At 39.6% G+C, this 15,124-nt stretch overlaps 1 protein-coding gene across 3 annotated transcripts in view; it reads right to left on the reverse strand.

Moving 5' to 3' along the window:
* Positions 1-15,124, reverse strand: part of LOC124605417 — a 103,213-nt gene that overhangs the window by 26,349 nt on the left and 61,740 nt on the right. For all 3 annotated transcript variants that reach the window (XM_047137072.1, XM_047137071.1, XM_047137069.1), the window contains exons 4-5: positions 14,515-14,732; positions 3,054-3,291 (exon numbers count right to left, since the gene is read on the reverse strand). In XM_047137072.1, coding sequence (XP_046993028.1) covers positions 3,054-3,291; positions 14,515-14,732 — 456 coding nt within the window. The remainder of the gene's footprint in view (positions 1-3,053; positions 3,292-14,514; positions 14,733-15,124) is intronic.

The following is a 15,124-nucleotide window of genomic DNA, read 5'->3' on the forward strand; positions in this document are numbered from 1 at the left end:
TAGACAACATTCCATTGGAACTACTGACAGCCTTGGGAGAGCCAGTCCTGACAAAACTCTACCATCTGGTGAGCAAGATGTATGAAACAGGCGAAATACCCTCAGACTTCAAGAAGAATATAATAATTCCAATCCCAAAGAAAGGAGGTGTTGACAGATGTGAAAATTACCGAACAATCAGTTTAATAAGCCACAGCTGCAAAATACTAACATGAATTCTTTACAGACGAATGGAAAAACTAGTAGAAGCCGACCTCGGGGAAGATCAGTTTGGATTTCGTAGAAATACTGGAACACGTGAGGCAATACTGACCTTACGACTTATCTTAGAAGAAAGATTAAGGAAAGGCAAACCTACGTTTCTAGCATTTGTAGACTTAGAGAAAGCTTTTGACAATGTTGACTGGAATAGTCTCTTTCAAATTCTAAAGGTGGCAGGGGTAAAATACAGGGAGCGAAAGGCTATTTACAATTTATACAGAAACCAGATAGCAGTTCTAAGAGTCGAGGGGCATGAAAGGGAAGCAGTGGTTGGGAAGGGAGTAAGACAGGGTTGTAGCCTCTCCCCAATGTTATTCAATCTGTATATTGAGCAAGCAGTAAAGGAAACAAAAGAACAATTCGGAGTAGGTATTAAAATCCATGGAGAAGAAATAAAAACTTTGAGGTTCACCGATGACATTGTAATTCTGTCAGACAGCAAAGGACTTGGAAGAGCAGTTGAATGGAATGGACAGTGTCTTGAGAGGAGTATATAAGATGAACATCAACAAAAGCAAAACGAGGATAATGGAATGTAGTAGAATTAAGTCGGGTGATGCTGAGGGAATTAGATTAGGAAATGAGACACTTAAAGTAGTAAAGGAGTTTCGCTATTTGGGGAGCAAAATAACTGAAGATGGTTGAAGTAGAGAGGATATAAAATGTAGACTGGCAATGGCAAGGAAAGCGTTTCTGAAGAAGAGAAATTTGTTAACATCGAGTATAGATTTAAGTGTCAGGAAGTCTTTTCTGAAAGTACTTGTATGGAGTGTAGCCATGTATGGAAGTGAAACATGGACGATAAATAGATTGGACAAGAAGAGAATAGAAGCTTTCGAAATGTGGTGCTACAGAAGAATGCTGAAGATTAGATGGGTAGATCACATAACTAATGAGGAAGTATTGAATAGGATTGGGGAGAAGAGAAGTTTGTGGCACAACTTGACCAGAAGAAGGGATCGGTTGGTAGGACATGTTCTGAGGCATCAAGTATCGGAGGGCAGCGTCGAGGGTAAAAATCGTAGAGGGAGGCCAAGAGATGAATACACTAAGCAGATTCAGAAGGATGTAGGTTGCAGTAGGTACTGGGAGATGAAGAACCTTGCACAGGATAGAGTAGCATGGAGAGCTGCATCAAACCAGTCTCAGGACTGAAGACCACAACAACAACAACAACAACATGACTTCCTGACTATTGTAAGCCTTTAAATTGGATGCCACTTTGGTGGCTTGTAGATCAGTTTAACAGTTTATTTTGTAACAACAGAAAAATTCACCATAATGATTTACAAACTTCTGGCTCCTCACTACTGCCTAAATTTTCTTGTAGCTTTTCTATTCCTTGTTCAGTGGTCCCACTTACACACGCCTTCATTCTATCACTTTTGCCACTTCTTCTCTATCTTTTTTTCTTTCTTTCTTTGTCTTTTCATTCAATGTATCAGGATTTTTATTCCATACCACCTTTTCTGAATCTTATCATAATTACCTTTTTCCATAATGTAGTTTCACAGCAAATGATTTGATTTGCACTTTTTAGTGCTATCTTATGATTAGAATTCTTTCTCTTTCTGCCTGTATTCCTATCCTTTTACCATGCTATGTAGTAACAGGAGAAAAACTTTGGCTTCTCCTTTGCTTTCTGTTCTGCACAGATTTCACTCAGGATCTGTTTTACAGAAAAGTATCCTAATACCCTAAACACTTAAACTTGTGCAAATGTTTGACAATATTCAGTGTTAATCATAGATATGTGTTCAGCAACATTCATTTGTATTTTAACAAAACAGCAATTGCGTACAATGTTTTCTTGCTACTGTTTCGATCAGAGCTGAGAGTAAAAATGTCAGAATGTATCAGCATTTCTAGTCTTCACTGTCTTTGCTGGGGATGAATGCCTATGTGGTTGTGTGTGAAAATTTGTGTACTCTTATTAGAAAAAGAGCAAGAGCTTGAAAACAAGTGGGAATAGTATCGTCTCTTCTGCTTTTCTACGCTCCAATCATCAGTCACTACAGGTGAGTTTTGTCTTTCCCTTATTATATTTAGAATGTAATAATTGTTCTTTGAATTTAGAAAGGTTCAGACTTGAAAATTCAAATTAATTTAAACTTCCACAATTTTCTTCTTCTAAAGGCTGTACTCAAAATTGTATTTAGATATCTTCAGTACATTGCCACAGAATGATGAATAACAATTATTCAAAAAGAACAATGCACATACAATAAACGAGTTTTTAATTGCGCATCTGTACTATGAAATTAACTTGCTGTAGTACACTTGATACATTGGCCACCTCTTTTCATGTCTATTTTAAGATGTCAACAATTTTTGCAATTGATTTATTTTTCTTCTCTGTGATCTTGTTCAGTTAATTAACAATAGACGTTTATATATGGTTCCTGTTTCATCAAATGCAACTGACACATAAGCTACAGAAATATTTCGAAATAATATGCAGGGTGTAGTGGCACCATCTAAGGTCACTACTGACACAGAATAGCTGGCACAACATTACTATCGACCACTGTGGTATCACTACCCAGAGAGTGTAGGTCATCAGGCACGTCCTACAGTGGAACTCATGCCACAACCTGGCATATAAGTCAGCTCAGGGGTGATCTGAGTCAGCTGTAATGCAGTATGTGGAGTGCACAGAGAGGGTATAACAGATTTGCTTCAGTACTACTATCACAGAGTCTGTGTCTCTTAGGCAGAACTTTCATATAGCATGGTTAACTTACTTGCCACCCTTATCAATTTTTTTAAAAAAATAGGTTAATGTTACTTACTTGTGGTTCAAGAGGTAAGCACTGCCCACAACATATCTGGCATTTCTCTCCTGGTAGCTGATGGACCGTAGAGATAAGAAAGATGACAGCTTTCTGAAGTGAAGGTGAGGGAGAGAATGGAGGACCTTTTGACTGTTTTCGCAAAGGTGGCTCCACACATTGACGTACAATTTCCTTTGCTTGCCCTTCCATGTATTTATGTAACACAGGGGGAAAATTACTTTGAACATCTTCAAAACTGAAAGAGATACAACGCTACAATCAATAGTAGTTCATAAAGAATAATGTTCTCCAAATTAAATCTAACAATTTATGGAAATTAAAACTATGTATTAAAACTAGAGATATATGACTGTTTCAATTATTAAAAAGTTACAATACCAGAGAAGGAAAGTTGCTACTCACCATATAGCAGAGATGCTGAGTCACAAAAGGCACAATAAAAAGATTCACACAATCATAGCTTTCGGCCATTAAGCCCTTTGTCAGCAGTAGACACACACACACACACACACACACACACACACACACACACAAACGCAACTTGCACACACGTCTGCAGTCTCAGAGACCTGAAACTACACTGCGAACAGCAGCACAGTGCATGATGGGAGTGGTGACTGGGTGGGGGTAAGGAGGAGGCTGGGGTGTGGAGGGGAGTGATAGTATGGTGGGAGTGGCGGACAGTGAAGTGTTGCAGTTTAGATGGAGGGCAGGAGAGAAGGTGCAGAGGGGGGAAGGGGTAAGTAGCGGAAAGGAGAGAAATAAAAAGAAATTAAAAGACTGGGTGTGGCTGAGGACAGTGACTAATGGAGGTTGAGGCCAGGAGGGTTACGGGAACGTAGGATGTATTGCAGGGAAAGTTCCCACCTGCGCAATTCAGAAAAGCTGGTGTTGGTGGGAAAGATCCATATGGCACAGGCTGTGAAGCAGTCATTGAGATGAGGGGTATCATGTTTGGCAGCGTGTTCAGCAACAGGGTGATCCACTTGTTTTTTGGCCACAGTTTGTCGGTGCCCGTTCATGCAGACAGACAGCTTGTTGGTTGTCATGGCTACATCGAATGCAGCACAGTGGTTGCAGCTTAGCTTGTAAATCAGATGACTGGTTTCACAGGTAGACCTGCCTTTGATGGGATAGGTGATATTAGTAACCGGACTGGAGTAGGTGGTGGTAGGAGGATGTATGGGACAAGTCTTGCATCTAGGTCTATTACAGGGGTATGAGCCATGAGGTAAGGGATTGGGAGCACGGGTTGTGTAAGGATGGACGAGTATATTTTGTAGGTTTGGTGGATGGCGGAATACCACGGTAGGAGGGGTGGGAAGGATAGTGGGTAGGACATTTCTCATTTCAGGGCATGACGAGAGGTAATCGAAACCATGGCGGAGAATGTCATTCAGTTGCTCCAGTCCCGGATGGTACTGAGTTATGAGGGGAATACTCCTCTGTGGCCGAACTGTGGGACTTTGGGAGGTGGTGGGAGACTGGAAAGATAAGGCACGGGAGATTTGTTTTTGTACAAGGATGGGGGGATAATTACAGTCAGTGAAGGCTTCAGTGAGACCCTTGGTATATTTAGAGAAGGACTGCTCGTCACTGCAGATGCGACGACCACGGGTGGCTAGGATATACGGAAGGGACTTCTTGGTATGGAATGGGTGGCAGCTGTCAAAGTGGAGGTATTACTGGTGGTTAGTAGGTTTGATATGGACGGAGGTACTGATGTAGCCATCCCTGAGGTGGAGGTCAACATCTAGGAAGGTGGCTTGTTGGGTTGAGTACAACCAGGTGAAGCAAATGGGGGAGAAGTTGTTGAGATTCTGGAGGAATGTGAATAAAGTGTCCTCACCTTCAATCCAGATAGCAAAGATGTCATCAGTGAATCTGAACCAGGTGAGGGGTTTAGGATTCTGGGTTTTTACGAAGGATTCCTCTAGATGGCCCATGAATAGGTTAGCATAGGATGCTGCCATGCAGGTGCCCATAGCTGTACTGAGGATTTGTTTGTAGGTAATGCCTTCAAAGGAGAAGTAATTACGGGTGAGGATATAGTTGGTCACGGAGACTAGGAAGGAGGTTGTTGGTTTGGAATCCATAGGGTGTCTGGAAAGGTAGTGTTCGATAGCAGTAAGGCCGTGGGCATTAGGAATGTTAGTGTACAGGGAGGTGGCATCAATAGTGACGAGCAGGGCACCGTGTGGTAATGGGGAAAGGAACTGTGGAGAGTCAGTCGAGGAAATGGTTGGTATCTTTTATATAGGAGGACAGGTTCCGGGTAATAGGTTGAAGGTGTTGGTCTACGAGAGCAGAGATTCTCTCAGTGGGTGCACAGTAACTGGCCACAATGGGGAATCCTGGGTGGTAGGGTTTATGGACTTTAGGAAGCATGTAGAAGGTGGGAGTGCGGGGAGTGGTAGGGGTAAGCAGAGAGATGGACTCTGGGGAGAGGTTCTGGGATGGGCCCAAGTATTTGAGTAGTGACTGTAGATCCTGCTGGATTGCTGGAATGGGGTCAGTGTGGCAAGGTTTGTAGGTGGAAGTATCTGACAGCTGAGGGATTCCTTCTGCCACGTAATCCTTGCGGTTCAAAACAACAGTGGTGGAGCCTTTGTCTGCAGGTAGGATTATAAGACCGGGATCAGTTTTTAGATGATGGACTGCGGTTCTTTCTGCGGATGTAAGGTTAGTATGCATGTTGTGGGATTTGGGGAACGATAGTGAGGCAAGGTTCGAGGATAAGAAATTCTGGAAAGTTAACAGGGGGTGGTTTGGAGGCAGTGGGGGTGGATCACAGTTGGATGAAGGAGTGAACTGAGTTACGCAAGGTTCAATATTAGTCTTTGGTTGAGTGTGATTGGTCAGGTTGGTGGCGAAAAAGTGTTTCCACTGTAGGGACCGGGAGAAAGAGAGAAGGTCTTTAACTAGTCCTGCATGGTTGAATTTGGGAGTGCGGCAAAAGGTGAGGCCTTTGGAAAGGACTGATATTTCTGTGGGACTAAGGATTCTGGAGGAAAGGTTCATGACTGTGTTGCAGGTCTGTTTAGGTTTTGGGTTCTGTGCGGTGGTGAGAGGAGTTTTGGAGGGCGGGGTAAGTGTAGTAGGTCTACGAGACAGGGCTTGTCAGCTATGAGGGGGCGTGGGGGAGGTTTGGAGGTTGTTGTAGAAGTGGTGGACAGTGGTACTCTGAGGCGGGAGTAGGAAGTGAGCAGGATGGAGAGCTTTTTTAGGGGGCATTGTGCATGTTGCTCAAGTTCCTGCAGGGCAAGAGTTTCAATGTGTCCCATGGGTTCCAGGAATTTGGGATTACATAGCAGAATTTTGCAGATGGAGAGAAGGTACTGCAAGGAGGATTGGGCTTGGTTGATATGGTTTTGCAGGACTATGTTGGTGAGGGCTCAGGACTGGCGAAATCTGAACAGGTGGAGGACATTGTGGAAGGAGGGGTGGCAACCAGAGATGGGTAATTTGATGGTAAGGCCATTAGGGGGGGATTTCACGAGCCAAGCAACAAGTTAGCAACAGTATGTGGGACTGGGATCTGGCTAGGGATAAGGAACCTTTTCTGTACTGATGCAGATGGAAGGACTGTGTTGGTGAGGGCTAAGGATTAACGGAATCTGAACAGGTGGAGGTCATTGTGGAAGGAGGGGTGGCAACCAGAGATGGGTAATTTGATGGTAAGGCCGTTAGGGGGGATTTCATGAGCCAAGCAACAAGGCAGGAACAGTATGTGGGACTGGGATCTGGCTAGAGATAAGGAAACTTTTCTGTATTGATGCAGATGGAAGGAGCAAGGATCCATGGTGGTGCAAAAATGTGAAAAATTACATAAGAAAATAGAATGACACCCAAAAAATTAAAAAAGTTAATGTCGTAGTGGTAGTGGCAATTTAAGAACAACTCAGCAATTTGAATTAATAATTATGTACAAAACAACTGGTTTACATAAATAGCAGCAGTCTTGTTCACATTCTTATCCTGGGTACCCTATGAGAATTGATTTGGTGTTTAGCTAGATATTTGCAATTCAATTTTTTTGTCATGAGTAGATGGACTCAGTCTAAAGAAATACTGCACATCAAGTTTCACGAAGTGCCTACTGTCAACAGAAAAAGTTGTTTCTTGTTAAAAACTAAATCTTTTTTAAAGTGGCATTTCATATGTCCAATTTATACCAAACTCCAAAATTATTCTAATGTAACATACGGCTTAAGAATATTTGTTAACAGGGAGAGCAAATCACGATGAATGACCAGAACTCCATCAGTGAAAGATAAGTCATATTGTCTGACAATAGTAAACAGAAAGCACAGCATGGCACACAGGATAAGACAAGGCAGGCATGTACAAGACTTTTAGCAGAAGAGCTTCAAAGTTATAGCTTTCATGGCCTGTGTTTGTACCGCTGTTCATCTTCCTTCATTCAATAGATAACAATAAAAAGACACCAAGAGACCAGTATCACACTACACTAATATGGGACTCTCCTGCGGAATGAGCTCATAAATTTCTACTTTATATTTAGTCTGTAACAAGAAATAAACCAATGTTTTCCACTGACACAGTGTTGTATGAAACAACTAGATTATTATTATTTATTTAGATTGATTCTATGTACAGTGTGCATATAAAAAAATTTCTGATATCTATCGAAACACCAGTTGCTTTTAAAAAAGAGAGAGAGAGAGAGAGAGAGAGAGAGAGAGAGAGAGAGAAAGAGTCAAATGTTCTTACAGGAGAGTAGTACTGGTACTTAAAAATTAAAGAAAAGCCCTACAGATATATGCTGAGAAACAAACACTTGTTGAGATACAGGCCATTTTACTTGTGTCCAGAATGATCAGCACTCAGTGGTATAGATTGCAGAACCCTTGAACACATTCTCAGTTTGAATATAATACATTTTTTGAGACCGAGAATCTTATGTCCACAAATCAGCATCATGCAACCTGCCCTTTTATCATGTGATACACGTGAACTACAGACGAAGGGCAACAGGCAGTTTCCATGTACTAGATTTCTGGAAAGCATTTGACACATCCCCACTGCAGGCTGTTAAAGAGGGTACAAGCATATGGAATAGATAGAGTCACAGATATGTCACTGGCTCAATGACTTCTGAAGTAGTAGAACCCAGAATGTTGTCCTCGGTGAGTGTTCACCAGAACAAGGGTATTGTCAGGAGTGCCCCCGGGCAGTGTGTCAAGACCACTATTATTCTCAACATACTTTAATGATTTGGCTGACAGGGTGGGCAGCAATTTATAGTTGTTTGTTGATGATGTTGTGGTGTATGGTAAAGTGTTGAAGTTGAGTGACTGTAGAATGGTACAAGATGACTCAGACAAAATTTCTAGTAGGTGTGATGGATGCCAGCTAGCTCTAAATGTGTAAAAAATATTAGTTAATGCGGATGAGTAGGATAAACAAACTGGTAATGTTCGAATACAGCATTAGCAGTGTCCTGCTTGACACAGTCACATCATTTAAATATCTGGGTGTAATGTTGCAAAGTGATATGAAATGGAATGAGCATGTGGGGATTGTGGTAGGGAAGGCAAATACTATATTTTGGTTTATTGGTGAAAGTACTAGAAAAGTGTGGTTCATCTGTAAAGGAGATCACATATAGGATGCTAGTGTGACCTATTCTTGAGTGCTGCTCCAGTGTCTGGGATATGCACCAGAGGAGATTAAAGGAAGACATCAAATTAATTCAGAGAAGGGTTGCTAGATTTGTTACTAGTAGGCTCAAACAACACATAAGTGTTGTGGACATGCTTCAGAAATTCAAATGCGAGTCCATAGAGGAGAAGTGATATTATTTTCAAGGAAAACTACTAAGAAAATTTTGAGAACCAACATTTGAAGCTGACTGCCTCCAACATACATTGCGCATAAGGACCCTGAAGATAACATACGAGAAATCAGGGCTCATATGGAGGCGTATAGACAATCTTTTGCCCTAGTTCTATTTGTGAGTGGAACAGGACAGGAAATGACTGGTAGTGGTACAGGATACTCTCCGCCACATGCCGTATATTGGATTTTAGAGTATCTACATAGAAGTAGATGTCGATAGAGGCTGACTTCTTGTTGACATTCATTCCTCGCATCTTATTGGTTGTGTTTGGCCACACATAGTCCTCTGTATCTGATACTGTTGTCAGATAAGGCACTTTCAACTGTTTCCTTCATAAGCCACTCTATACATATCATTTTGAGGTAGTGCAGACATCAGAACAGAAATGATTCCAATGAGTGTAAACAACAAACATCAACACCCATTGACAACATGCAGGATGTGTAAAAATGAAAGGTAACTACACTGAGCACCTCTTGTTGTGTTAACAGACACATGACTATTAAGGACAGAATGTCCCATATCTCAACAAGCATTTATTTCCAGATGAACATTTATATGATTTTTTTCTAGTTTTGACCCGTATTATCTCCAGGGAAATATGTGACTCCGTTTACCCTTCTAGGGAAATTAAAATGCTATGCTGTTAGAGGCACCCCTCTCCCATGCATAGATTTAACCTCATCACCAGTGAATATACATTAACAAATGTAAATTTACTTTTACAGACTAAATCCGGAATGGGAAAAACATTAAATATATTGTCCTTCAAGGTTTGGTGCTTGGCCCATTCCTGTTCTTGATCCACATAAATGACTTACCAATAGATAAGAATCTTCAAGAATGGATGATACAAGTATACTGATAATGAGCCAAAAGCATCCATACCACACATAGCCAGAAGAGCAGCAGAACCAGTTCATAAATGGTTCACAGCAAATAATTCAACTCTTGATCTTACAAAATCTCATATTATGCCAGTCCAAACAAATAAAAATGACTCTTAGGTATCATGAGTAGATATAAATGGGCCACGTTGGATATAACTTATTGTGTGAAATTCCTAGGCATCCAGATGATTAATAAACTGAGCTGGCACCAGCTTGGGGTTTACACTAACTAAAACATGCAGTTATGCCTATTTTGCAATTAGATAGCTCTCTCATTGTGGGATTGCTGACATAATTTGCACTCAATATTGTCCCACATCATACTCCTCTGGGGTGGTGAAACTACGTCAAACATATATGAATTGCCAGTGCTGTGTCTAAGAATATAATGAAACTTTGATAACTGAACACCTTGCAGAAGTTTCAACAGGCATACTGTGATTCTTACACTCATGTGCCAATACATTTGATCCATCATGTTGTTTACGGTTAATAAGAAGAGTTGATTCAGCATGAGCTGTGCAATTCACAACCACAATACTAGAAATAGAAATAACTTCCTTACAGCCTACATATGCCTCCCATCTATGGTTCTGAATGGAGTTTTATATTCTGATAAGAAAGTCTAACAGGTAGCCAACAGACATCAGGCAAACGAGAGAGAGAGGGAGAGAGAGGGGAGGCGGGGGGGGGGGGGGGGGGGGGACACCCCCCTCTTTCCATAATTTCACAGAATAGTTCACAAAAACAGAGCAACATACGAGCTGATTTTCTCCTAATACAAATTTATACATATAAAATAATCTAGATGTAATTTCAATGACTATCAATGTAAATACATTAGCACTTGTCATAACTGTTTGTTTGTATACTTTACAGGAGTAATCTACAGTAGCTGCTTCTGATATTTAATATATAACTTCACTATTTCCACACGTCTAAGGGCTGTCCTTCATGATGAAACTTTTGAAACACAATGTGTGAGTGAATGAAAAGAAAAGGCTATCAGATGGAGAGATAAAAACAAGTTGCCTGATATCTACAGCTTTGTTTTGTTCCCTCTGTCTGAGATTTCCTCTGTTCTCAATACTTTTTCATATGGTTGTTATGCTGTTGCTTCTGTTCTTCCGCCCGTGTTCTTACAGTCTTCATACTTCTTGTTTCAACTTGAAACCCTTCGAAGCACTGTATTCTGTTTCAAAACAATGTCCCATTCTAACATGAAGTCTTCCAAGATGTTGGTCCTCTCAACATCTTTCCAAGCTTCCTCAATTTATGTCATGGTGATCATCTCATTCTGAAGGTAATCGAATATGTGATTGGAAAGTCTATTTTTGTCTATCTGTACAATAGTCCAACATATAACAGCCTAATTTTCCTCATTGTCTCCTAATTCTCTTAGCATTCTGATAGATTTCTTTGTTGTTCTGAACTTTCCTGCCATCCTCAGCCTCGACTGCACCCATAATTTCCTTTTCAGAATATCCAACTTCTCTAGCTCGGAGTTCATCGAGATGCTTTGATTGGAATTAAGCATTCTGCTCTGACCATAGTATTTTAGTGTCTTAGTTTGGCATCCCACTTTTTGTTGTAAAAGTTTTTATCTACATATTTTATTTACTATTCTTCCAATTCATTCCAGCATCCTCTACTAACTGACACTCTCAGTTTATAAGTGTCTTTAATAGAGCTTATATGTGATATATGTGATAGATAAATACATCTTATACTGGCCAACTTCCTTGTGACCAGAGACAATTCATTAACATCTCAGGATCAGGAAATTCCCACTATCAGATTTCCAGCCTGCTCTACAACTGTACAATAGCTTGCCTTGTTTGACATGTGATTCGCAGTAAGCTATGTCTAACTGTTCAGTATAAACAGCTCCCCAATTTACCTTCTCACAAAGGGGGAGGATGATGATTATGATGATGATGAGGAGGAGAAGAAGAAGACAGAAGTGTGTCTCATGACTGTGTACTCACTCTGATCTATAACATATTACATACAGGTACATTCAACACATGAAAGCCACAGATGAATTTGAACATTATTTTAGCTACAAAATGAACATTGACAAGAGGCAGCAGGAAAACTGTACGATCTAATTGGACTATAGCTGGAGGTAGGAAGCGGATGAGCAGGCCAGGACTGGGAGCACACCAGTCCACAACTGTGTTCATGCCATCATCACCTCCCTCAAATGCATGGCAGTGAGAACATCACATTCATTTCACTGAGGTGGTAGTTTTAAATGACAGTTCATCAATAATGAGGCAGCATGACTTTCACACCCAATTCGTACTCAGCATGCATAATCTCAATACTGATCTCACAATAACCCTGCAAAACCTGAAGTGACTGAGAGCCATGCTATTATTTAAGTCTGATATGTGTAGTGTCCATCTTTCTATGAAGAGGACAGTCTTACTGAAGAGCTGAACACTGGTCAGTGTTGTTCAATGGATGGAAATTTTCCCTTGCTTGGATTTGTTTAAAGAAGTCACTGTTATGTAACACCAAGAGATGCTGACATGAGTTTTGACAAACTGATCGTCATCGTCATCGTCATCATCATCATCATCATCATCGAGAAACAATTTATTTGTAACTGCTCATAATTTAGTAATTACCACATATAAAAATCTGGAGAGCCCTTATCATCAATTACTAAATTATGTGTAGTTACAAATAAATTGTTTCTTGGTGATGACCAGTTCAGTCAAGACTGTTAGAAATTTAAGCTTAAGTCAAGAAAATACATAAGCAAATGAAAAATAGCATACTGATTTCCTAGCTTATAGAGCTTTTCAAGCAATTCATTTGTCAAGCAAAATAAAAAGTTTGGAGACAGGAGAAAAGGAAAAAGAATAGATGAAATATGTATGAAAGCTATCATTCAAAACAGACACAGGCTGCATAAAGAGTCCAAAGCAACAGTGTACAGTAACAGGGAGTGAAATCACACAGTAATAATATCTGCTGACACATGTCAAATAGTAAACTTCTAATTCAAAATAGATTCATGAATCCATATGGAAATATTAGCCACAGAAAAAGTTGTAAATAGTGGGAAAGGAAGGCACAGAAAAAGAAGTTTATGATGATAATAATAATAATAAGAAGAAGAAGAAGAAAATAACTTGGTGGTGGTGGTGGTGAGGGGGGGGGGGGGGGGGGGGCAAGCACAGTCAAACAACTGCAAGCCAGGATCAAGGTCAGTGCATGAGCACAGGGAAATGAGTGCTAAGGAGGTATTTCACACATCTGTAATTCAGAATAAATAATGCTGGTAAAACAGGCAGGTAGTACAAATTGAGTAAGTAGTTAAAAAAAGTAGACACATCCTTGCTTTTTGTGCCATAGGATCCTCAGTGAATGGATACTGGATGCTACTGATACAGACAATTTATTTGTAACCACTCACAACTTCATAGTGGCATGCCACACAAAAGTCTAGACAATATTTACAGGTTAATGTCTGACTTTTCAATCATACCAGAGAAAAAACCAAAAGTGGCTGAAGAATAATAAAAGCCCAAACACTGATCTACAATTCAACTTATTTTTAGGTGTCCAGAAGCCAACAATCTCATAACTATGTGGTACATGATTGTCTTTACTTGTTTCTTTCTGGTTATCACAGACTATGAACTTGTTTAAAATACAGTCATCCAGCATAATTTCTCTGATATAACACATTCAATCTCAGATGTAACTCGTAAGTTTTTCTGGCTTCATATCCTACATACCTTCTTACTAACAAATGGACTCAGAACAAATATTTTGTTCTTCAATATTACTTCCACAATCACACCTTCTCTATAATTTCTGTTGACAAAATCAAAATTTGTAACAAAAGATTTTTTTATAATTTCATTTGCATCTCTATATTATCTTGTACTGCACTTTTGTCATCACATCACCATCATCATCATTGTCATTGTCATCATCATCTTCATCAATTTTGCACGCATTATGATGAACAGCCAACATCTGCTTCTCAATGTTTTGTGATGTATACCTACCCAATTACAACAGCACACACACAAGGCAGAACACCAGCATGGCTACATTAACCCGACCGACTATACTGTAGTGGCACTGTACAATGTCACTGGCACAGCTTAATGCTGACAGTAGTTTCGGTCATATGGAATCTCCTCACCTCACTCTTGTTTCAGTTCTGAATTTCCCATTATTGTAGTTGAATTACACTGTCCCTTGAATTTGCACATGAGATAATAAAGTCTCTGATCACTCTATTCATGGGGTGCTATCTTGAAAGAAACCATAGAGTTAGGCAAAGTAGGACAAGAGAACAAGACTTAACATCCGCAAAGATTTGGTTCAAACACTTTTAGGAAAAGCATGTGTGTTTTTATTTATTAGCTTTGAGAAAAGCCAATAGAAGTACTAAAAAGTAAACTACATTCTTAAAATTCTGAAACCTATTTATAAGTTTAGGAGATAATTACTATAATGTGTCAACAGAAGTGGAAATAAAAATGAGTGATTTTTCAGAATGTCTTTGAACATGACATGCATCTTCAAGATGAATTTTTACTCTTAGTTACCAGGAATCATGATGACTATCAGATAATTTCCTTGAGGTATACATCTTTTCTGTCTTGCTCAGGTATAATACAATATATTTAAAGAGTACATAATAAAAATAAGCTTTTCACATCACTTTACTTACACAACTGCAGCTTCAGGATAATTTTCCGGAATTACTATTCTTGTTTTTAAGAAGTACTTCCCCTCACACAATTTTAAATGGATAGATGAGGTCTTTTGCTTCAGCTTTAATTCATCTGCTGCAGACAAGCTTTTCTTTATGGAAGATACCTCATCATAACAGCAAGAAAGTGGGTTCTCATCAAGGAAAGTTTTTACTAATTTCAGTACTGGTAAGACCTGCAAATATCGCAAGAACCATTTAATCTCCAACATATGCATACTGAATATTTAAAAAGTTGGCAGCACATTAATTTAAAGTACACCTCAATCTCTTGCTTTTAGAAATTCTGAGTGGTTCCTTTTTCAGAAAAGGTTGAAGAAGCGAGATGCCATACAGTACAGTGTACCATTACAAATCATTTTTTTCTATTTCCTATCTTTCCTCTCTGCTTATTATATGAAACTTGTACTTAGGCACTGTCCCTGTTTCAAGTATCAATTAATTTTGGCATTAGTCAGAACAGTATCTTTAAGTAAAGCAGGAATTTGTGAAGTAATCAAATATCACCTTTGAACAGGTTGAACAGAGTACAAAACTGAAGATAGAATATTAAAATAAATTTGAATCT

This window comes from Schistocerca americana, chromosome 3, assembly GCF_021461395.2.
Source record: "Schistocerca americana isolate TAMUIC-IGC-003095 chromosome 3, iqSchAmer2.1, whole genome shotgun sequence".
In the NCBI taxonomy this organism is placed as follows: Eukaryota; Metazoa; Arthropoda; class Insecta; order Orthoptera; family Acrididae; genus Schistocerca; species Schistocerca americana.